This window comes from Nicotiana tabacum, chromosome 12 (assembly GCF_000715075.1).
Source record: "Nicotiana tabacum cultivar K326 chromosome 12, ASM71507v2, whole genome shotgun sequence".
Lineage (NCBI taxonomy): Eukaryota > Viridiplantae > Streptophyta > Magnoliopsida > Solanales > Solanaceae > Nicotiana > Nicotiana tabacum.
In genome coordinates this window covers 39,787,010-39,805,704 of record NC_134091.1, presented here as the reverse complement: position 1 = coordinate 39,805,704, position 18,695 = coordinate 39,787,010, and the positions used below count along the sequence as shown (strand labels likewise).

Below are 18,695 nucleotides of genomic sequence, written 5' to 3'. Positions count from 1 at the left end.
AGAAAGTCTTAGGCTCGTGCCCTTCTTTAATGTCAATTATGAGGGACATTTATGAAGATGTAACCGTGAACATAAATGTCAAATTCCTTGTAACGGATAACTGCTCTTAATGCTATGAATATTCTCTGTTGAATGCTACCGGGAGAAGAGCATTTATTACATCTTTATGAGCATTATTCTTCCTAGTGACAAACGAAACAATTGTCTTCAGTCTTCAGTTATCTCTCTGTCTTGGGCTTCATGTATCCTTTCTCGGACGGCCACGTGTCATAACATATTTTACCCAATACAAATAGTCCATCTGCTTTCCGGTGACAAAACTTTGTGCTAGCGGGAAGTTGGTAGAAACACTTTTTGGTGGGAATTACTATAATTTCATCTGAAGGCTTCTGACAGTTGATTAGACGCATATCTCTCCGCATTTAATGCCCCGAACACGTGTCTTCCCATACATTTTTTGCCGATTATCGAGGTAATTCTGTCCATGAATTTAGCCGCTAAAACTTTTACTTATATGTATCAACTTTCACCCTTATATTTCATAATTGTTCGAACTCTCTTCATCTAACTTGCATATTGTTTCTTCGTCTTTTTTCTAATTCTCTTCAAAAAAAAACCCTTCTTTCCTACAATGGCTTCTTCTTCGAAATGTACCGGTTCCTCAAAAAACAAAAACAAAGCCGAGGAGTTTGCTCCTCCAACAGTGGGCTCCATCATCCCTAGAAGTCTTATTACCACAGAAGACTTCGAAGAGAAATTCCCTAATGCTAATTCTCGTACATGGGCCGTTAGCAGGTATCCTTCTTCTATATGTCCTTCGAGCATTCCTGCTGTGAAGGAAGACTGTCGCTGTCATGACTTAGAAATTATCGCATTTTATCTATCGGAGTGAGTCACCCTTCCCAATGAGGGTTTTACATATGTTTACACGTATCCCTTTACTTTGGGTATATTTTTTTTTAGCGGAGAGCTTGACTCCATGATTGCGGATTTTTGCCTCCGTTACTAGATGTGCTTGGCACAAGTAAGTCCTTCTGTGTGGAGGACGGTTGCTTGCCTTCGACGTTTGTTCCAGGAAACTGGAGAGGAATTATCCTTAGCTCACATGATGAATCTTTGTTCTCCCAAAATCTTCCGCGGGGAATGATAAATCTCTACAAGCGTGGCCACCATGTTTTATTGTCTAGCATGGATGATGACAACGATCGTCGGTGGATGGAATGATTCGTTGCAATTGCCACCGATGATATCATTCCAAAAACGACTTCATCCTTTCCAGCCGCTTGGAACCGCACTCGTAAGCTCTTTGTTTAGTATTTCCTTTGACTAAAAATTTTTTATGGTCATATTGATCCTTCATCCTTCGTTTGTTTCAGCAACTCGATGGGTCCCATATGTGATTGAAGATTTGTACCGGTGGGTACAAAAAATCTTGGATGTTACGACGTCCGAGATTCTTTTGTGGAAAGAACTGGCCCCTAAATATGGGTGGAAGGCCAAGAATCATGGTAATTCAAACCCATCTTATTTCAATTTTTCATGTAAAGAACTTTATTAATATCTTCTAACCTGTCTATGAAATTAGGTCTACCCGCATGCTCTGTTACTGTTCCCGAGGAGGATGTCTTGGCTGACCCTACTGATGCGGCGAGGCTGCTTCAGTAGGCGCTTACTCGAACAGGTGGATCCGGGCCTGCTTCGAGAGCAAATACTTCTTTTTGGAGTCCTCGACTGGAAGACAAATAACCAAAGAGAAGACGCTCTTATGCAGCCGGGGAAAAGAATAAAAGGGCGAGGACCGATGCCCCCGAGTCATCTCCAGTAGCGATGGTGACTGACCCTCATTCCGGGCCGGTCATAGACTCCGTGTTGATCGATGATGATGAAGAAGCTAGTGATGAGGGAGCTTCTCTACATAGAAGACGATGATCTTCATTATCTCAACAGGATGCTCAACCTGTTGAGAGAGTTACACCATCCGAGGACGATGTCTCGGTACTTTGGGGAGAATTTGATTTAGTAGATAATGTCGACTCCTATTTTTGGGCCCCAATTATTGTGTCCGGTACTGCGGAGTTGAGTACCGGACCCTTGTCGTCTTTGGTTTGCGAGCATCCAACAACCAGTACTACACTTGACGCAGCTTCTTCTCACTTTTCAACTCTATCAGCTTTATCTCCATCTTCACCAACACCAGCAACTGCTATATCATCTCCGTCGTCCGCGTCTGACCACGAAGAAGATGTTCCTCTTCCACAGTCCTCAATTCATGGGAATTTGGGGCAAAATTATGCTGCCCCTTCTGAAGATCCACAAAGGAGGAGGAACGTTACTCTTTCGGTCTCTACCGGATGCAACTTTCTATCCCGGACGGTGGAAATTGCTAATTATCTGAAGTCTTTGACTTCAGAGAAAGACTGGGAAAAGATTCAAGCACTCTCGGGAGAGTGTTTGTTGAACAACGTTATGCATAACACCGCATCGGTACGTTCATTTCTTCCTTTATTATTTCTTCTATTTTTGGATGTGAACTTCTCTTGAATTTTACCCTTATTTCTTTGTAGGCCAACTTTCTTGCTTCTGAGGGCCTTCAGAGGTTGATACATGAAAAAGAAGAGATTATCTGTGCACGCGATCAGCTTTTGGCAAAGCAAGAACAACATGTCGCTCGCCTTTCGGAACTGGAAGCCAAAGCTGTTGAGGTTGTTGTATTGGAAGCTTGTTTGCGGCAGAGTGAACAAGAAGTAGTAACCCTTAGCCAAGAGATTGGCCCTCTAAGGGTTAGATTTGACGAAGCCAGGGCCAAATGGGTTGAAGTCCATAACGACGTTCTTGCTGCAACCAAATGTGAGGCTGCCTCTACTGAAAGAGTGATTAACTTAGAGGCAGCCTTGAACTCCAAAATTGAAGAGCTTGCTGTAGTGGGAACGAGACATGCCCAGCTGGAAGAGAAGTACAAAAAAACTATCGAGCATAGTAGGCTATTTAGTTCAACTGTTCGCGACCTTGATGTCAGCCTCAAATCTGTTAGGTCTGCTTAGGAAAACCATTCTACCGAGGTAACCCAACTCAAAGAAGAACTCAAGCGTCGATCGACTTCCCTCGTTGATGAAAAAACTTATGTCATGTACAACATGAGGAGAAAAACCTTGGAAGAGGCCAAAGCTGGTGTCATTGATTTTGATGCCAAAATTGCTAAGGCCCGCGAACTTGAGTTAGCTGCTAAAAGTGAACTCCCATCGAGGTCTGATGCACCTGGTCCTTTTGGTTCCGGTTCCGAGTTTTCGGGAACTGAAGAAGAATCGGAGGATGATGATGCTGAAGGCCAAACTGGTGAAAATATTGAGCCATCAGTGGATCCATCTACTTCTTCCGAAGGCGCGGACACTTCTCTTCCTCATGGTTCCGGAGACAATGCAGTTTAGCTTTTCTTTTCTTTTTCCAGTTCTCCTATCTATGCCATTTTGTCATATTTTTGTAAATAAAAACATCTTTTGCTCAAGTATTGTTTGAGTCTTCTCATTGTTAGAATATTCATACAAGCCTTTAATCTTTGCATTTTCTTTAAGAATTTTGCACAAACTTTTTTGCATCTTATTATGTGAAACTTTTGTGTGTATTCTCCCCGAAAGCATATTTGGCTCCGGGCATCAGCCTTTTCCGTGAGAGCTTTGATAAGTATTTTCGCAAGTTTACTTTTTGCGTCCTTTTCGTGGCGGCTTCGGGTGTATTTTTTTCCGATGGTATTTTTGATTTCGGGCATAAATTCTTCCAGAACTAGCCCTTTACCATGAGGGTTTTTATAAGAGAGGACCCTTTTATGTTTACGGTGCTCTTGAAGCGGACGTCTCCTATTTTATTACGACACTAGCATTTAAAGTACTTGTTAATGACAAAGTTAATTCATCGTTCAGACAAGAAACAAGATAAAAATAAAATAATTTTATTTTATTCCTTCTATTTTCAAAAAATACATAAGCATTTGCTATGCTGAAAAGAAATTGCCATTACTTGTGGCTAACTTGTACAACTTGTTTCTACGGGGTTGTTCACACATTCCCCGGTCCCAATGATATAATTACATTTTCGGTTTTTTGTTCTCGGTCGATGTGGCAGTCATTGTTGTCGTATCCTCATTTCATTCCCCCCAAGTGTTCGAATGCGAATTGGAACACTAGAAGTCTTGTATCTTCGAAGATTTCACTAATGCATTGCTAGATAATCCTTGACTTGGTAACACACTTTACTTCCCCTTAGGAATTTATGCTATCGAGCGAAGAGCTATCTAACAACCCTCTAGTGGTTTGTGCTCGTGTATGATCAGATAACCTTTGCTCAATAGCAAACTTAACTTCCCGGTGGGAATTTGCTATAGAGTAAAAGATTATCTAACCATCCCCAAGTGGATCTCTTATTGTGTTCCTTTCTATTAAAGGTCTTATTGTTGCTGTCTTCGTAGTATGCTTTCTTTTGCTGCCTCATTAAAAACCTTGCTAGAAAGACCCAATTGGGACAAAAACTGAACGAAGGGAAAAATAGTGCAACACATACTTTCTGATCGGATAATATTGATCAGCAATAGTATCTTTCGCGGTGTATCGTGTTCCAATTGTTGGGCAACTTCTCTCCATTTTGGTTTTCCAACTCGTATGAACCTTTTTCGAAGATAGATGAAACCCGGTAGGGGCCTTCCCACGTTAGACCTAGCTTCCCCGTGTTGAGCTCCCGGGTATTGTGAGTTACTTTCCTTAGGATCAAGTCTCCTACTTTGAAATAACGGAGGTTGACTCTTCGATTATACCACTCCATTCTTTGCTTTTGAGCTGCCATTCTTACATATGCCAATTCCCTGCGTTCATCGAGCAGTTCCAAGTTGACAAGCATTGCTTCGTTGTTCGATTTTTCTTCTGCCTGGAAGTATCTCCAGGTCAGTTCCCCTACTTCCACTAGGATTAAAGCTTTTGCACTGTACACGAGGGAAAATGGGATTTCCCTTGTGCTCGACTTGGCCATAGTTTGGAATGCCCATAGAACTTCGGGTAATTCCTCGGGTCAATTTCCTTTAGTCGCTTCCAACCTTTTCTTGAGGCTTTGAATAATTACTTTGTTCGTCGACTCCGCTTGACCGTTTGCACTCGGATGATAAGGGGAAGATATGATCCTCTTTGTTTTCAGATCTTGGAGGAACTTTGTAACTTTTGCACCGATAAATTGTGGCCCATTGTCACATGCTATCTCTTTTGGTATTCCGAACCTGCAAATTATATTTTTCCACAAAAAATCCACCACTTCGCGTTCTCTGATTTTCTGATAAGGACCTGCTTCCACCCACTTAGAACAATAGTCAGATAAAATTAAAAAAAATCTTACCTTTCTGGGAGCCGGTGGTAATGGTCCGACGATGTCCATTCTCCATTTCATGAACGACCACTGAGATAGGACCGAATGCAAGGGTTCTGCTGGTTGATGCACTAGTGGCGCGTAACGTTGACACTTATCATATTGCCGTACGAAGTCCTTGGCGTCTTGTTCCATGCGGGGCCAGTAATATCCTGCCCTTATCAACTTCAACACCAAGGAATCTGCGCCCGAGTAGTTGCCGCATATCCCTTCGTGAACCTCTTTCGTGACATAGTTAGCTTCAGACGCTCCTAATCATCGAGCCAGCGGGGCTTGAAAATTTTTTCTATACAATTGGCCGACCTTGAATCTATATCGAGTTGCTTTGGCACGCAACGCTTGGGATATTTTGGGGTGTTTAGGTAGCTTCCCATGTTCGAGATAATAGATAATTTCATTCCTCGAGTCCCAGACTAGACTAGTTGAATTTGCCTCGTAGTAACCATTTGTATCCAGGACTGAGTTCGTCAGTTATACTATCGAGCCAGACTCCGATCCCTTTGTTTCTGTTGATGATCCTAGGTTTGCCAACGCGTCTGTTTCTACATTTTCTTCCCTTGGGATATGGGTAAATGACCACTTTCGGAATCGCGCAAGTAGAGCTTGAACCTTTACCACAAATTGTTGCATGTGCTCTTATTTGGTCTTGAAGATCCCGTAGACCTGATTTACCACCAGTTTTGAGTCACATTTGATTTCTATGACCTCGGAGTCAAGTCCCCAGGCCAACTCGAGTCCTGCATTCAAAGCTTCATATGCTGCTTCATTGTTAGTTAAGTGGACCGTCCTGGTGGCTTGCCTCAGGGTTTCCCCCGAAGGTCTGATTAAGACTATACCGAGCCCGGAACCTTTCACGTTGGAAGCTTCGTCATTAAATAAGGTCCAAACCCCTGATATCGATTCTGATATCATCATTGCTTCATTGGTTTCCTGAGGCAATAATCCCGAACTGAAATCGGCCGCTAAGTTAGCCAAGACTTGCGATTTAATTGCAGTCCTCAGCTTATATTCTATGTCAAACTCACTCATTTCGACGGCCCATTTGGCCAATCTACCTGAGAGCTCGAGTTTATGGAAGATATTTCGCAAAGGGAAAGTAGACACCATGGCTATCACGTGGCATTGGAAATAGGGCCTCAACTTTCGAGCGGCGACTACGAGAGCTAAGGCCAGTTTTCCAAAAGTGCGTAATGAGTTTATGCTCCCGCTAAAACTTTACTAACATAATAAATGAGAGATTGCGTACCTTCGCCTTCTCAGACTAAAACCGCACTTACCGCAACTTCCGAGACCGCGAGGTAAACCAACAACGTTTACCCTTCTTTTGGTTTTGAAAGCAATGGAGGGCTTGACAAGTACTTATTTAAATCCCTCAAAGCCTGCTGGCACTCCGAAGTCCATTCGAAATTATTTTTCTTTTTGAGCAATGCGAAGAAACGATGACACTTTTCTGACGATCGAGAAATGAATCTGCTCAAAGCTGTCAATATCCCCATAAGCCTTTGGACTTCCTTCACGCTTGTCAGTTGGTCCGGGATATCCTATATGGCCTTGATCTTATCATGGTTTACTTTAATCCCCCTTTGTGATACCATAAATCCCAGAAACTTACCAGAGCTGACCCCATACGCGTATTTCTCGGGATTAAGCTTCATATTATGCTTCCTTAAAATGTCGAAATCCTCTTGCAAATGTTTAAGATGATCACCTGCATTTGAAGACTTAACGAGCATATCGTTTATATAAACTTCCATAGTTTTTCCTATTTGATTTTCAAATATTTTGTTCACGAGTCGTTGATAAGTGGCTCCAGCGTTTTTCAAACCGAAGGGCATCACATTGTAACAATATATACCGAAACTCGTTATAAACAAAGTTTTTTCCTGATCTTCCGGGTTCATCTTAATTTAGTTGTACCCGGAATAAGCATCGAGGGAACTCATTAACTCGTGCCCGTCTGTGGCATCAATCATTTGGTCGATGTTTGACAGTGGGAATAAGTCTTTCGGGCACGCCTTATTAAGATCTTTATAATCTACGCACATGCGAAACTTATTGTTCTTTTTAAGATCTACTACTACATTAGCTAGCCAGTCTGGATATCTTACCTCCCGGATCGAACCAATATTAAGTACACGGGTTACCTCTTCTTTGACGAATATATTCCAAGCTTCGGCGATCGGGCGCTTCTTTTATCTTATCAGAGGTATGTTAGGATCCAAGCTTAACTTGTGTACGGCTACCTCTGTCGGGATACCTGTCATATCCTCATGCGACCATGCAAAATAATCAGCGTTAGATTTAAGGAATTTAATAAAGTCAGACCTGAGTTCCGAGTGCAGTCCTGTCCCCAGGTGGAATTTTCTTTCTAGGAATTCCTTGAACAATGCCACTTGCTCCAGCTCTTCCGTTGTGGACTTCGTCGCATCGGTCTCTTCTGAAACTTGGAAATATCTCGGCACCTGATTATCTTCCGACGCTTGGCTAATTTCATCTAGTTCAAGAGTAGGTATCGGGCCATGTAATTGCTATGCCACGTGTTCCCTTCCTTTGATACTGGAGACCAAAATTGCATTCATCTCCCTTGCCACCGATTGGTCACCCCTTATCTGCTTGATTCCCTAGGTGTTGGAAACTTCAGCAATTGATGGTATGTTGATGGTACAACTTTCATCTCGCGCAACCATGGCCTTCCCAGAATGGTGTTGTATCCCATATCACCATCTACCACTTTGAAAAGAGTTATTTTCATTACTACTTACGCATTTGTGAGTAATAAAATTTCTCCCTAAGTTGTCACACTTGCGAGGTTGAATCCGATGAGGAGCTTTGTGGCCGGAATAATGCTTCCGGTGAGTTTAGCTTTGCTCCAATACTCTCAATTGTATGATATTAGCTGAACTCCTTGGATCTACTAAAACATGTTTAATCTTAAAATCTAGCACATTTAAATAAATTACAATGCGTCATTGTATGGTAGCAACAATCTGTCTGCGTCCTCCTTCGTAAAAGTAATGTCGTCTTCCCGGATCCTTTTGCTATGCGTTATTGATATTTTTGTCTTCTTTGCTGCTGAAAAGGTAACCCCCTTAATCTCGTTCCCTCCGACGATCATGTTGATTGTTTGACGCAGGGGATATTCTCCCTCTTTCAAGGGGTTCATGTTGTCTCGGTTACGACCATAATTGTTCTTAGCTTGGTCACTCAAGAATTCTCTGAGGTGATCATTCTTTAGTAACGTTTCCACTTCCTCCCGGAGATGTCGACAGTCCCCTGTCCGGTGGCCATTCGTCCCGTGGTATTCACACCACAAGTTGGGATCCCTCTGGTTAGAATTAGATCTTATCGGTCTTATGAACCATGCTTCTTTTATGTTTCTCATGGCCAATACCAGTTCCACTATACTAACGTTGAAGTTGTATTCTGATAATTTGGGGTAGGAAGGATCCGTGATCCTGCTACTTCTTTATCTTATAATGATCGATTATTCCGACTGTGATCGGTTCTCATGTCGATTGCGAACCTATCCATTGTCCCAAAACCTCTTCTACGGCCTTCGGTTCGTTCGTAAGGCAAGAACCGGCCCCTCGAATTCCGCATGTCCGCGTCATAATCATCTTTTAATTTTTTCTTATTCTTTTCCCGTCCTTTGGTCGACGATGGAAAACCAATATGATCATTTTTATCCTTATTTTTTATTCATACTGGTTGTGGACGTCCGCCCAGGTCGTTGCTTGAAACTCGAGTAGGCTCTCTTTAAATTTCTGGGAAGCGTCTGAACTCCTCTGATTCAATCCTTTGGTGAACGCCTTAGCCGCCTATTCATACGGGGCAACTGGAAGAAACCTTCTCTAATTCTGGAATTGGGTAGCGAACTCTCGTAGCAGCTCGGACTCTCCTTGCGCTATCCTAAATATGTCAGTCTTTCGGGTCTTTACTTTTCTTGCCCCGACATGAGCCTTGATGAAAGAATCCGCAAGCATTTTGAAAGAATCTATGGAATGCTCAGGTAATAGTGAATACCACGTCAAGGCCCCCTCGTGAGGGTTTCTCCAAATTTCTTGAGCAACATAGATTCAATTTCACGAGGAGCTAAATCATTCCCTTTTATCGTTGTTGTGTAGGTGGTAATATGCTCATGGGGGTCTGAAGTTCTATCATACTTTGGCATTTCAGGCATTTTGAACCGCTTCGGGATTAACTCTAGTGCCACACTTGGCTTGTACGGCAATTGAGTACACTTCTTCGAGTCTGGGCCTTTCAGCACTGCTGGTGCGCCCGGGATCTAGTCCATACGGGCGTTTACCTCCCTCATGAACTGTAAAAGTTCATTCTTTAAAGAATCGTTCTCGTTGTTGAGACCGGATCCGTTCCCCCTACCCCACCAGAGCCAATTTCACCCCTAAGAGTGTTGTTGTCGATCATCCGCGTTGTTTGATTCGTGGGAATCCCGGGAGGAATCAGATCTCGTCTGTTTGCATTATTTGAAGCTCCCGACAGCTTGCTTCAAATCCGTCATAACTCTATCTTGTCGCGTGAGGTGGTCTAGAATGATCGCTTGTTGCTCTTGCAAGACCCTTACCGCGTCGACAACATGCTCTTCATCAGTGTCATCGGGAGTGGTTCCCCGAACTTATCGAGGATATTGCATGTCATGCACTGGTGTAGCGTCACTCCCTTTGTTATAGGTATCACTGATTGAGTCCTCGGAATGAGGCTGATCCCCTCAAATCTCGGGGTTGTGAATGTCGTTAACAGTGTTATCTGCCATTTCTTATGATTTTTTCAAAGAAAAACGATCTAAACACGTTAGTAAAAAATGCAAGGGTCAATTTAATTACACGACTATCTAGTCCCCACAGTGGGGGTCAAACTGTTTACCCGTAAAATAATATAGTTGAATTTATACGTGGTTTCTAGATAAGTGAATTAATTTGATCCTGAAATAAATAAATAATTGAAGAGTTACGCAATACTTAGCCTTAAGATATAGACGAAACAACAAAAGCAACAATTTCGGGAATAAGGTTTTCGGGCACAACAACAAAAGAATCAAGAAATGAGAAGATAAAATTGGATTGAGCTTTGTATAAAATATAGTATAAGTTTGCCAGAAAATTCCCCCTTACAATGACAACTGAGCTCACTATTTATAGTTATGAAGAAAGTCCTAGGGTCTTGCCTTTCTTTAATGTCAATTATGAGGGGCATTTATGAAGATGTAAAGGTGAACATAAATGTCAAATTCCTTGTAACGGATAACTGCTCTTAATGCTATGAATATTCTGTATTGAATGCCACCGGAAGAAGAGCATTTATCACATCTTTATGAGCATTATTCTTCCTGGTGACAAACGAAACAGTTGTCTTCAGTCTTCAGCCATCTCCCTGTCTTGAACTCCACGTATCCCTTTCTCGGACGGCCACATGTCATAACTTATTTTACATAATACAAATATTCTTTGACGAAGGAGCTATAATACCCTAAGTTTGACATAACGAATATTAGAAGCTGTAATTTATATACCTTATATTTTTCTTGATTGCCGGAATATATTTGTAGAAAAATTAACTAATTGATGTTGGATTAATTAGTTCATAAAAGAATCTTAGTATTATACTAAATGATACAACTTAATTTTTAGCTTCAAGAGAATTGTCGTAGATTACAATAGCATTTTTAAAGAGATTTTGTTTCATGAAAAGAATACAAAAGAAAAAAGCAAGACCCGGAAAAAGCAACAAAATATTACTCTATCGATTTTAACTTATATAAATGACCTAGTTGACTTGCCATAAAGGTTAAAAAAGTCTTCTGAAGCTTAAATATGCTACTCCATGTGTCCTTAAATATTTCATTAAGGGTACACTAAATAATTTATTGTTAAATTATTAGTACTAAATATAAAAAGATGTGATTCTTTTTTGAACTGATTAAAAAAAAAAGAATATTCATATAAATTAAGACGACAAGAGTATAACTTTTGTGTAACTATAGAAATTTTTGAAACTTATGGTCTTGTGATATCATTCGTATGTTTATAAAAAAAATTCATTAAAGTTAAAATGAAAAGTTAAAGTTAAATTTGTTTTAAATATAAAATATGTCATCTGTTTAAAATCAAGTAATAAAAAAACTTTGCTGCAACAATTATTTTATCAGATTTCTGATATTTATTCTCAAATAAAATGAGATATGTGTTAAGCTTGCGCTAGTGCTAGCATAGCACGGGCCAGCCTCTTACTAGTAGAATTATAATATCGAAATTGTTTTTATTAGATTTGATCTTTTGTATTCAAAATTAGTACAGCGTGTGATTAAAATAGGTTTTCTAACACTCTACTTTTTTAACCCCCCAAAAAGATTAATTACTGTTTACTTTAAAATATATATATTTTTCAATTTAGTTATTTAATTCATATACTACTAAAATTTCTTTTTTTATTTCACATATTATATTCTGCATGAATAAATATTACTCTCTTCGTCCACTTTTATTTGTCCACAATGGATAAGAAATAATAGATGAAATACATATTATCCATGGTCTAACAGACTTAATATAGATATGAGGGCTTTTTTCACTTTTAGCCCGCGCTAGAAACTATTTATATTCGGTAGCCGAAAAAATATATAAAATTTATATAATTTTTATATAACATACAAAATGTATATACATACAGATCAACTATACAATGTCATTTTTTCAAAATAGATTTGTGAAATGAGTAATTAATGATAAGGGTAAAATAAGAAAAAAAATATGATCTTCTCTTGATTTGTTAATTTTGACAAGTAAAAGTAAAAATAAATGTTAATTATGAACAATACATAAATGTTCACCCAATTTATGAACAATATTAATTATGCCAAAAAGACAAACAAGAATCAAACAATGTATTAACGATGCTAAGTTTAGAATAACTACCAACCAAGCGTCGCCGATGGTTGGAATAAATTTATTTCTCAGGTATTACAATAACTATAAAACATCCTCCAAACATGAAATTTTTGTTCATTTAACATCATTTCCCTGCTTCCCCACATCAATCTTCTACAAAAACAATTACTGTTCAATGTGAAATACGGCTCTTTATTCTCACTTGAAACTTTGAAGTCCAAAGCTATGACTTCACCAGAACTGAGACCTTATGCTCAAGTCTTTCCTATTAATTTAATCACCATCTATCTATCTCCTACATTTTTTTCTCTTTAATAGTGATTGTGCCGGGTCAGCTCTATTCCACTGAATACATGTTACCTTTTACCAGCACAAATACAGATAATTCTATCAATCACGAATTAGGTATATGGAAAGAAATCATTATTTTTTTTTTGTCGTTGCTAGAATTTGTACCTCGGTTTCCAAATAGTATAGTTACTTCATTGATTACTAAACCACTCTTTTGAGTGCATCTTTCTTTGCTTACTTTTGAAGAGGTGACTAATAATGTTATGTATTTGAAAAAAGCCTAAAACCAAAATAACACTCTACGACTTCTCATTTGCTTATGGGAAGATAGATAAAAGTAGAATGCAAAATTGCCTGGTACTCAACTGGACTGAAAAATGTCAAAAGAATTTACATGTAGAAACTTTAATAGTTGGACAAAAAGTCTAAAGTGCTAAATTGCTTACTTGGAGAACATTTTATGATTACTGTAATATTTTAGGAGTGAGTTTAGTCCAACCCGTAAACTTGAGGGATGGTTTTTATGGTCAGTAATGAATTCAGCTAAGTGTTGTGAAATGCATTCAGTTCCCTTAAAAACATAGCCATAAATTTATTCAAGAGAATGTTATCTCCTAAAACTGAAGTAACTATTGGGATATCAAACCCCTTGTTCTCAGGCCTGTCACCCAAAATCTTTAAAAAAGAATTGCATTTTACAAGATACTGTCATACATAACCACATCAGGCACGTGATAACACCAGGAATCCAGGATGAGAGATACAGGCAACAACCGAGCGAGCAGCGGAGAATGAAAAACTAGACATATGTTTCTGTTGATAACCTCCATAATCTGTAGAATACAATCATTTGAAAAGATTTGACTTCGCCAAATGGAAGTGCAAGAATCATTTGAAAAGTTCAACACTATCACGATGTTTTCTCAAGAATGACGCACCAATTTGATTTGTCATAGAATCTATCAACGAGAATGGCATTATCCAGACCAGACACCAACCTATCGAAGAACAGAACATGTCAACTAGTGCAGCTCATTGTTACAAATTGGTCAAACTTCTAATTTTGCGAAACTACATAACAGAGAAGTACTGCCTCATCTTGCCACTCCCCACCCCCCACCCCAAATACTCAAAAGCCTTTCCCTTCAGTCCATAAGGGGGTATGAAAGAAGCAATAAAAGAACTTCAGAAATGACTCAGAGACAAACAAGCACAACCTATTTTTACTTATCAAGAAAAGCTGATCAACTGGATTTGTTTTGTTTCATTCATTCATCTATATGCACGCACTTCAGTTTATTGGGAGAGAACAGTAACACGTCAAAATTACTTCTGAATAAGGATGAAAGAGACTCCTAGCATCGCCTATAATCAGATAATCAGAACTCTAAAACTCATTGCTCTTTTGAGGTCAATACAATTTCAAAAGCTCACATGTGACCTCCCAAATATCATATGTTTTTAAGAGATTCAAACTCTATGAACATATTATTGCCAGAGCATTGATTGTACACTAAATTTCTACTCAAAGAATGACACAAACTGTTTACACTTTCCTAGCCACAAAAAAAAAACATAATGGAACAATTGCGAGAAGTGTAACGACATTCAGTCATCATGTTATAGATTATAAAATTTAACAACCATGATATGCATTTGTTAACATATAGCGACTTGACAGAATGAAATCAGTCAAACAAGAAAATTAGGGGAAATTCTTTACTTTTCTTATATAAAATAGAAAAGGAATTACCTTTCAAGTTCACCTTCACTAAAAACATGGTAATATCTATTATACACCACAGAGCCCTTCTTATCATCTTTCTTTGCCAAACCACTAGCTAAGGCAACAGCTGAAGCCCCACTTACTTCAGCTCTATGATAAGGTAAGTGCCAAGGAACAAAGAATTCCTGTTGCTCTGCATAACCTTTTCCAGATCCAGTAAGCAAAGAACGGCCTTTATCCTGAGAGGTTGAGTCCATAACTTCATCTGATTTTACTTTTGAAGACTTTGCATGTAGGTCTTTCAACTGCTCCCCAGCACCATTTTCCTCTGCTTCTGGGATGCTTTCAAGGGTGCGAGGAGATGAAGGGTTGCGAACTCGAGGACTTCCTGGTCCTATCCACTCTGCTATATACCTTTGGTTAAGTGGTGTCCATTTTTCAACTAACGACGTATCTTCTTGTTCCCGGGCCCAGACAGTAATTAAAATACACCCACCCTTTTTAACAACACGGACGAGCTCCTCCACCGCTTTCCTCCTCCTATCTTCAGTACTTAAGTGATGCAACACAGCAATAGAAATCGCTGCATCACCATAACCAGTCCTATATGGTAGGTTCACAGCGTCTGCAACCAAAACTTCATGTCCTCTATCTGCACATATATTAATAAGAGCAGCACTAATGTCACAGCCAATAAAGAAACAATCAGGATTTAACCCCAAGTATTTCCCATTTCCACATCCAGCATCTAAGATGAGTGAACCGGGAGATAATGAGTTCAAGAAAGCTGACACTTTAGGCCACTTTGCAAACCGAGTGGAACTGAAATGGGGAGCAATGGCATCATAAACACCATGGACATACTTCTTTTCGATTTCTGGGGTTGATTGAACATTTGAAGAACATTTTGCTCTGACAGACACAGGACGTAGAACTGGAGCCTCTCCCACATATTCTGATGTAAGCAAACTCGAGGCATTATCAGTTACAACTTCTTTCATTGTACTAAAACTTCTTCTACTGAAAATATTACCAACTATAATAGTAGAGTTAATATATACTCCTTTGAAACAAAATGACCTTGCCGTTCCAACACCAAAGAGCATCAGCTACAGAAATAGTACATAACAATAATCTGTTCAGACAAACGAAGAAAAGCAATAGCAGCTGAGGTTCACAACAAAGAAATTTATCAACCAAGTAATCTTTCAATACATAAATGGAATATTTTCTTCACTCGGCTTACACTCTTAATATAATTAAAGCATCTTTCTTTCTTTTTGTTTCTTTTCATTTCTAAGTTTGAAACCTATACAAAAACATTCTAATCCATGGCATAATAACATTTAACTCAAAGGACCTACTGCATACACTAACAGTAACTAGGATAGGATTTAACCTAGCAATTCAGATTACAGTAATTAGGATTAGAAAAGGGTATTTCTCTAATAAATTGACTTAAAACTGTAACGAGAAAAGAAAATCCCTTTTAGTATATTAGGATTATTTGGTGGATGTATTGAAACTAAAGACTTAAGTCCCAAGAACTAGAACTCCTAATTCTATCATATATATTTGTCTTTAATGAAATAAACATACAAAAATCATTGAAAAAGTATTTGGGAAAAAGGGAATTTAGGGTTATTACACAGAAATAAAGAGAGAAATTAGGAACTTACACAGCTGGGGATATTGGTCAGAGAGGAGAAGAGCAAGTGGTGGTGGTAACTCAATCGATTTTGAAATTGGCGGGCGGGCCGAATATCCGCTACTTGGGCTTTTTAGTCTCAACTGGGTTGCTATTCTAAGCATCTGTCTTAATCTACTAACAATGGAAACCCTAATTCAATGATTTTAGTAATTTTTAGCAACGACTTGAATTATACATACATATTTTATTATTCTTTTTATGTCATCTCCATCATATTGTGACAATGATTATATTTTCATTTTTAATGGGGTCACAATTTGTTAGGTGGGGTTTGGGAATTTGTTTCATCCTCTTTTAAAAATGTTTGCAAAGTAAAACCTACTTAGAAAAAAAAAACTTTATATTTTATCATTTGTGTCTTTTTTTTTCTTTTTTTCTTTTTGCTGTTGCACATTCACAGAAGTTCCAAACTTTTTAAGTGTAAAAGCTGGTCTAATGTCATTTTCGTTAAATGAGTACTCCTACGGTCCTACTAAGTACTAATAAGTAGTTCAATGTCATTCTTGTTAAATAAGTCTACAACCGACAGATAACCAGAAAATGATAATGAAGTAATTGATTATCATCAGTTGAGGTTTCTTCCATATTTGGTTATCATGTTATAACATCGGTTAGTTTCAAAAAATAGATAAACAGCCCATCATTCTATCAGTTTTCGATGTTCTAGTTTCACACTTGATGACAACCGCTCTTTGTTTTCTATTATACTAACACTTGTCAAGCAACCACATACTGTGTAACGCCTAAATAAATAAATCAAACTGGAAACTTTTTAACTTAAACCTAGCAGCAGTATATACTAAAGATATAATTCTTCAAAGCTAGAATTTTGTATACGGTCGAAATAGATTTCGGCCTTCGTATGATTGATCGAGCTCGAAACATAATGGATCGAAGAAAGGCTTCGTAATATCAAGATGGGTTCCGAAGATGGTATAAACGAGTTTCGGATTTCAGGTATAGGTCAAACACCGAGTTCGAAGTCGTTATCGAGCTCGGGTACGAATCGAACTATGATGAGATGATCTCGAGCTTAAGAGGCAGAGGTCAACCGATACCGAGCTTGAATCATCATCTGATTCCGAGTCCACATCGAGCTCTAGAAGCAATACCGACCGGTATCGAAGCCAATCGAGTTCGAGCTCATAGACAAGAGCCGTTGCAAACAATCTCGGCGGAAACTAAGGAAAAACTGATTTATCATGGGTTCTCCACTATGTATTTTTAAATATATCTAAAGTAGGATCCTCCACTATAAAGAGGATGGCTACATTTTTGTACAGTGGAGTTTTTTAGTTTACATTGTAATTCAAACACCATTTTCTCATATAGAGAAGAGTTGTTCTTCTAAGCTTCATAAATTGGTTCAACCCGTTCATTCCTAAAAATCATCTTCTTTACAACCGTATTTATTTTGTACTATTTGCAATTCATATTTGATATTTCTATTTATCCTTGCGGTTTGTATTAAGCTATACCACATATCCTTAGAACTACGTACAAATTTAACTCTATCCGTTTTTCGGGTGAAACAGTTTGGCGCCCACTGTGGGGCTAAGGATAACAGTGGTTATTTGATACGAATCTACAAAAACACACCGTGTTGCGCTTGTTTCCGAAAGTATCTTGGATTTCGAATTAGCAACGGCTAATTACCAATCAAATGGCCTCACCTATCGACAACGAAGTCGGTCTTCAAGATGAGAACAACAACTTGACACCCGGTACCGAAAGACCACTTGTCAACGCCGTTGGAGCTTGAATCGAAGTGCCGATAGATATCAATTCGCATGTGGCCATTAAAGCGAACCTACATTCTGAACCTGAAAATAGCATTCATGGTGACGCTCGGTCTGCAGCCCGAGATACCCATAACGTCGAGGAAAACGACGTCAGCTTGCGTATGATTTTCGAAATGTTGCAAGCTCAACAGGCAACAATAACTCAGTTGCAGAGCCAAACCCAGCTACCGAGCAGGCCGAAGCCCAGTCCACTTCGAGAAATCGCCCACAGAACGGAGCCAACCATAGTGAGGTCAAATGAGCAAGAATCGGGGACTAATTCAGGAGTTGTTAAGATGTTCGAAGAACTGACAAAACGGATCGAAGAAAACAACAAAAAGGTGGAAGCATACAACTCCAGGGTTGATCAAATCCTAGGGGCACCCCCGATATTGAAAGGTTTAGATTCCAAAAAATTCGTACAAAAGCCTTTCCCCCAAGCGCGGCCCCTAAACCAATCCCAAAGAAGTTTCGCATGCTCGAAATTCCTAAGTATAATGGGACGACCGACCCCAACGAACATGTCACCTCTTACACATGTGCCATTAAAGAAAACGATCTAGAACATGATGAGATCAAATCTGTATTATTGAAAAAATTCAGTGAAACTCTGTCAAAGAGGGCAATGATATGTTATCATAATTTACCATCTAACTCTATTGATTCTTTTGCTATGCTTGTAGATTGCTTCGTAAAATCACATGCCGAGGCCATAAAGGCCGAGACTAGAAAGTCATACTTGTTCGAGGTAATACAAAAGGATAACGAGACGCTAAGGAAGTTCGTATCTCGTTTTCAAATGGAACGAATGGATCTGCCACCAGTCATAAACGATTGGGCTATTCAAGCTTTCACTCAAGGTCTAAACGAACGAAGCTCGATGG

The 18,695-nt window shown here is 39.1% G+C and overlaps 1 protein-coding gene across 5 annotated transcripts; it reads right to left on the bottom strand.

Annotated features, from left to right (window-relative positions):
- Nucleotides 1-13,160: 13,160 nt before the first annotated feature.
- On the bottom strand, nucleotides 13,161-16,138 carry LOC107784057 (tRNA (carboxymethyluridine(34)-5-O)-methyltransferase). 5 transcript variants are annotated; one of them, XM_075226369.1, is made up of 4 exons: nucleotides 15,999-16,138; nucleotides 14,347-15,428; nucleotides 13,532-13,591; nucleotides 13,161-13,426 (listed from the first exon to the last, which is right to left on the bottom strand). In XM_075226369.1, coding segments are annotated over exons 2-4 (1,140 nt in total). In that variant the 5' UTR covers nucleotides 15,426-15,428; nucleotides 15,999-16,138; the 3' UTR covers nucleotides 13,161-13,425. The 5 variants fall into 5 exon arrangements, with proteins under 5 accessions (XP_075082470.1, XP_016460603.2, XP_016460604.2 ...); XM_016605117.2 differs by having other exon boundaries at nucleotides 14,347-15,454; nucleotides 15,999-16,136; XM_016605118.2 differs by lacking the exon at nucleotides 13,532-13,591 and having other exon boundaries at nucleotides 14,347-15,454; nucleotides 15,999-16,136.
- Nucleotides 16,139-18,695: the final 2,557 nt, after the last annotated feature.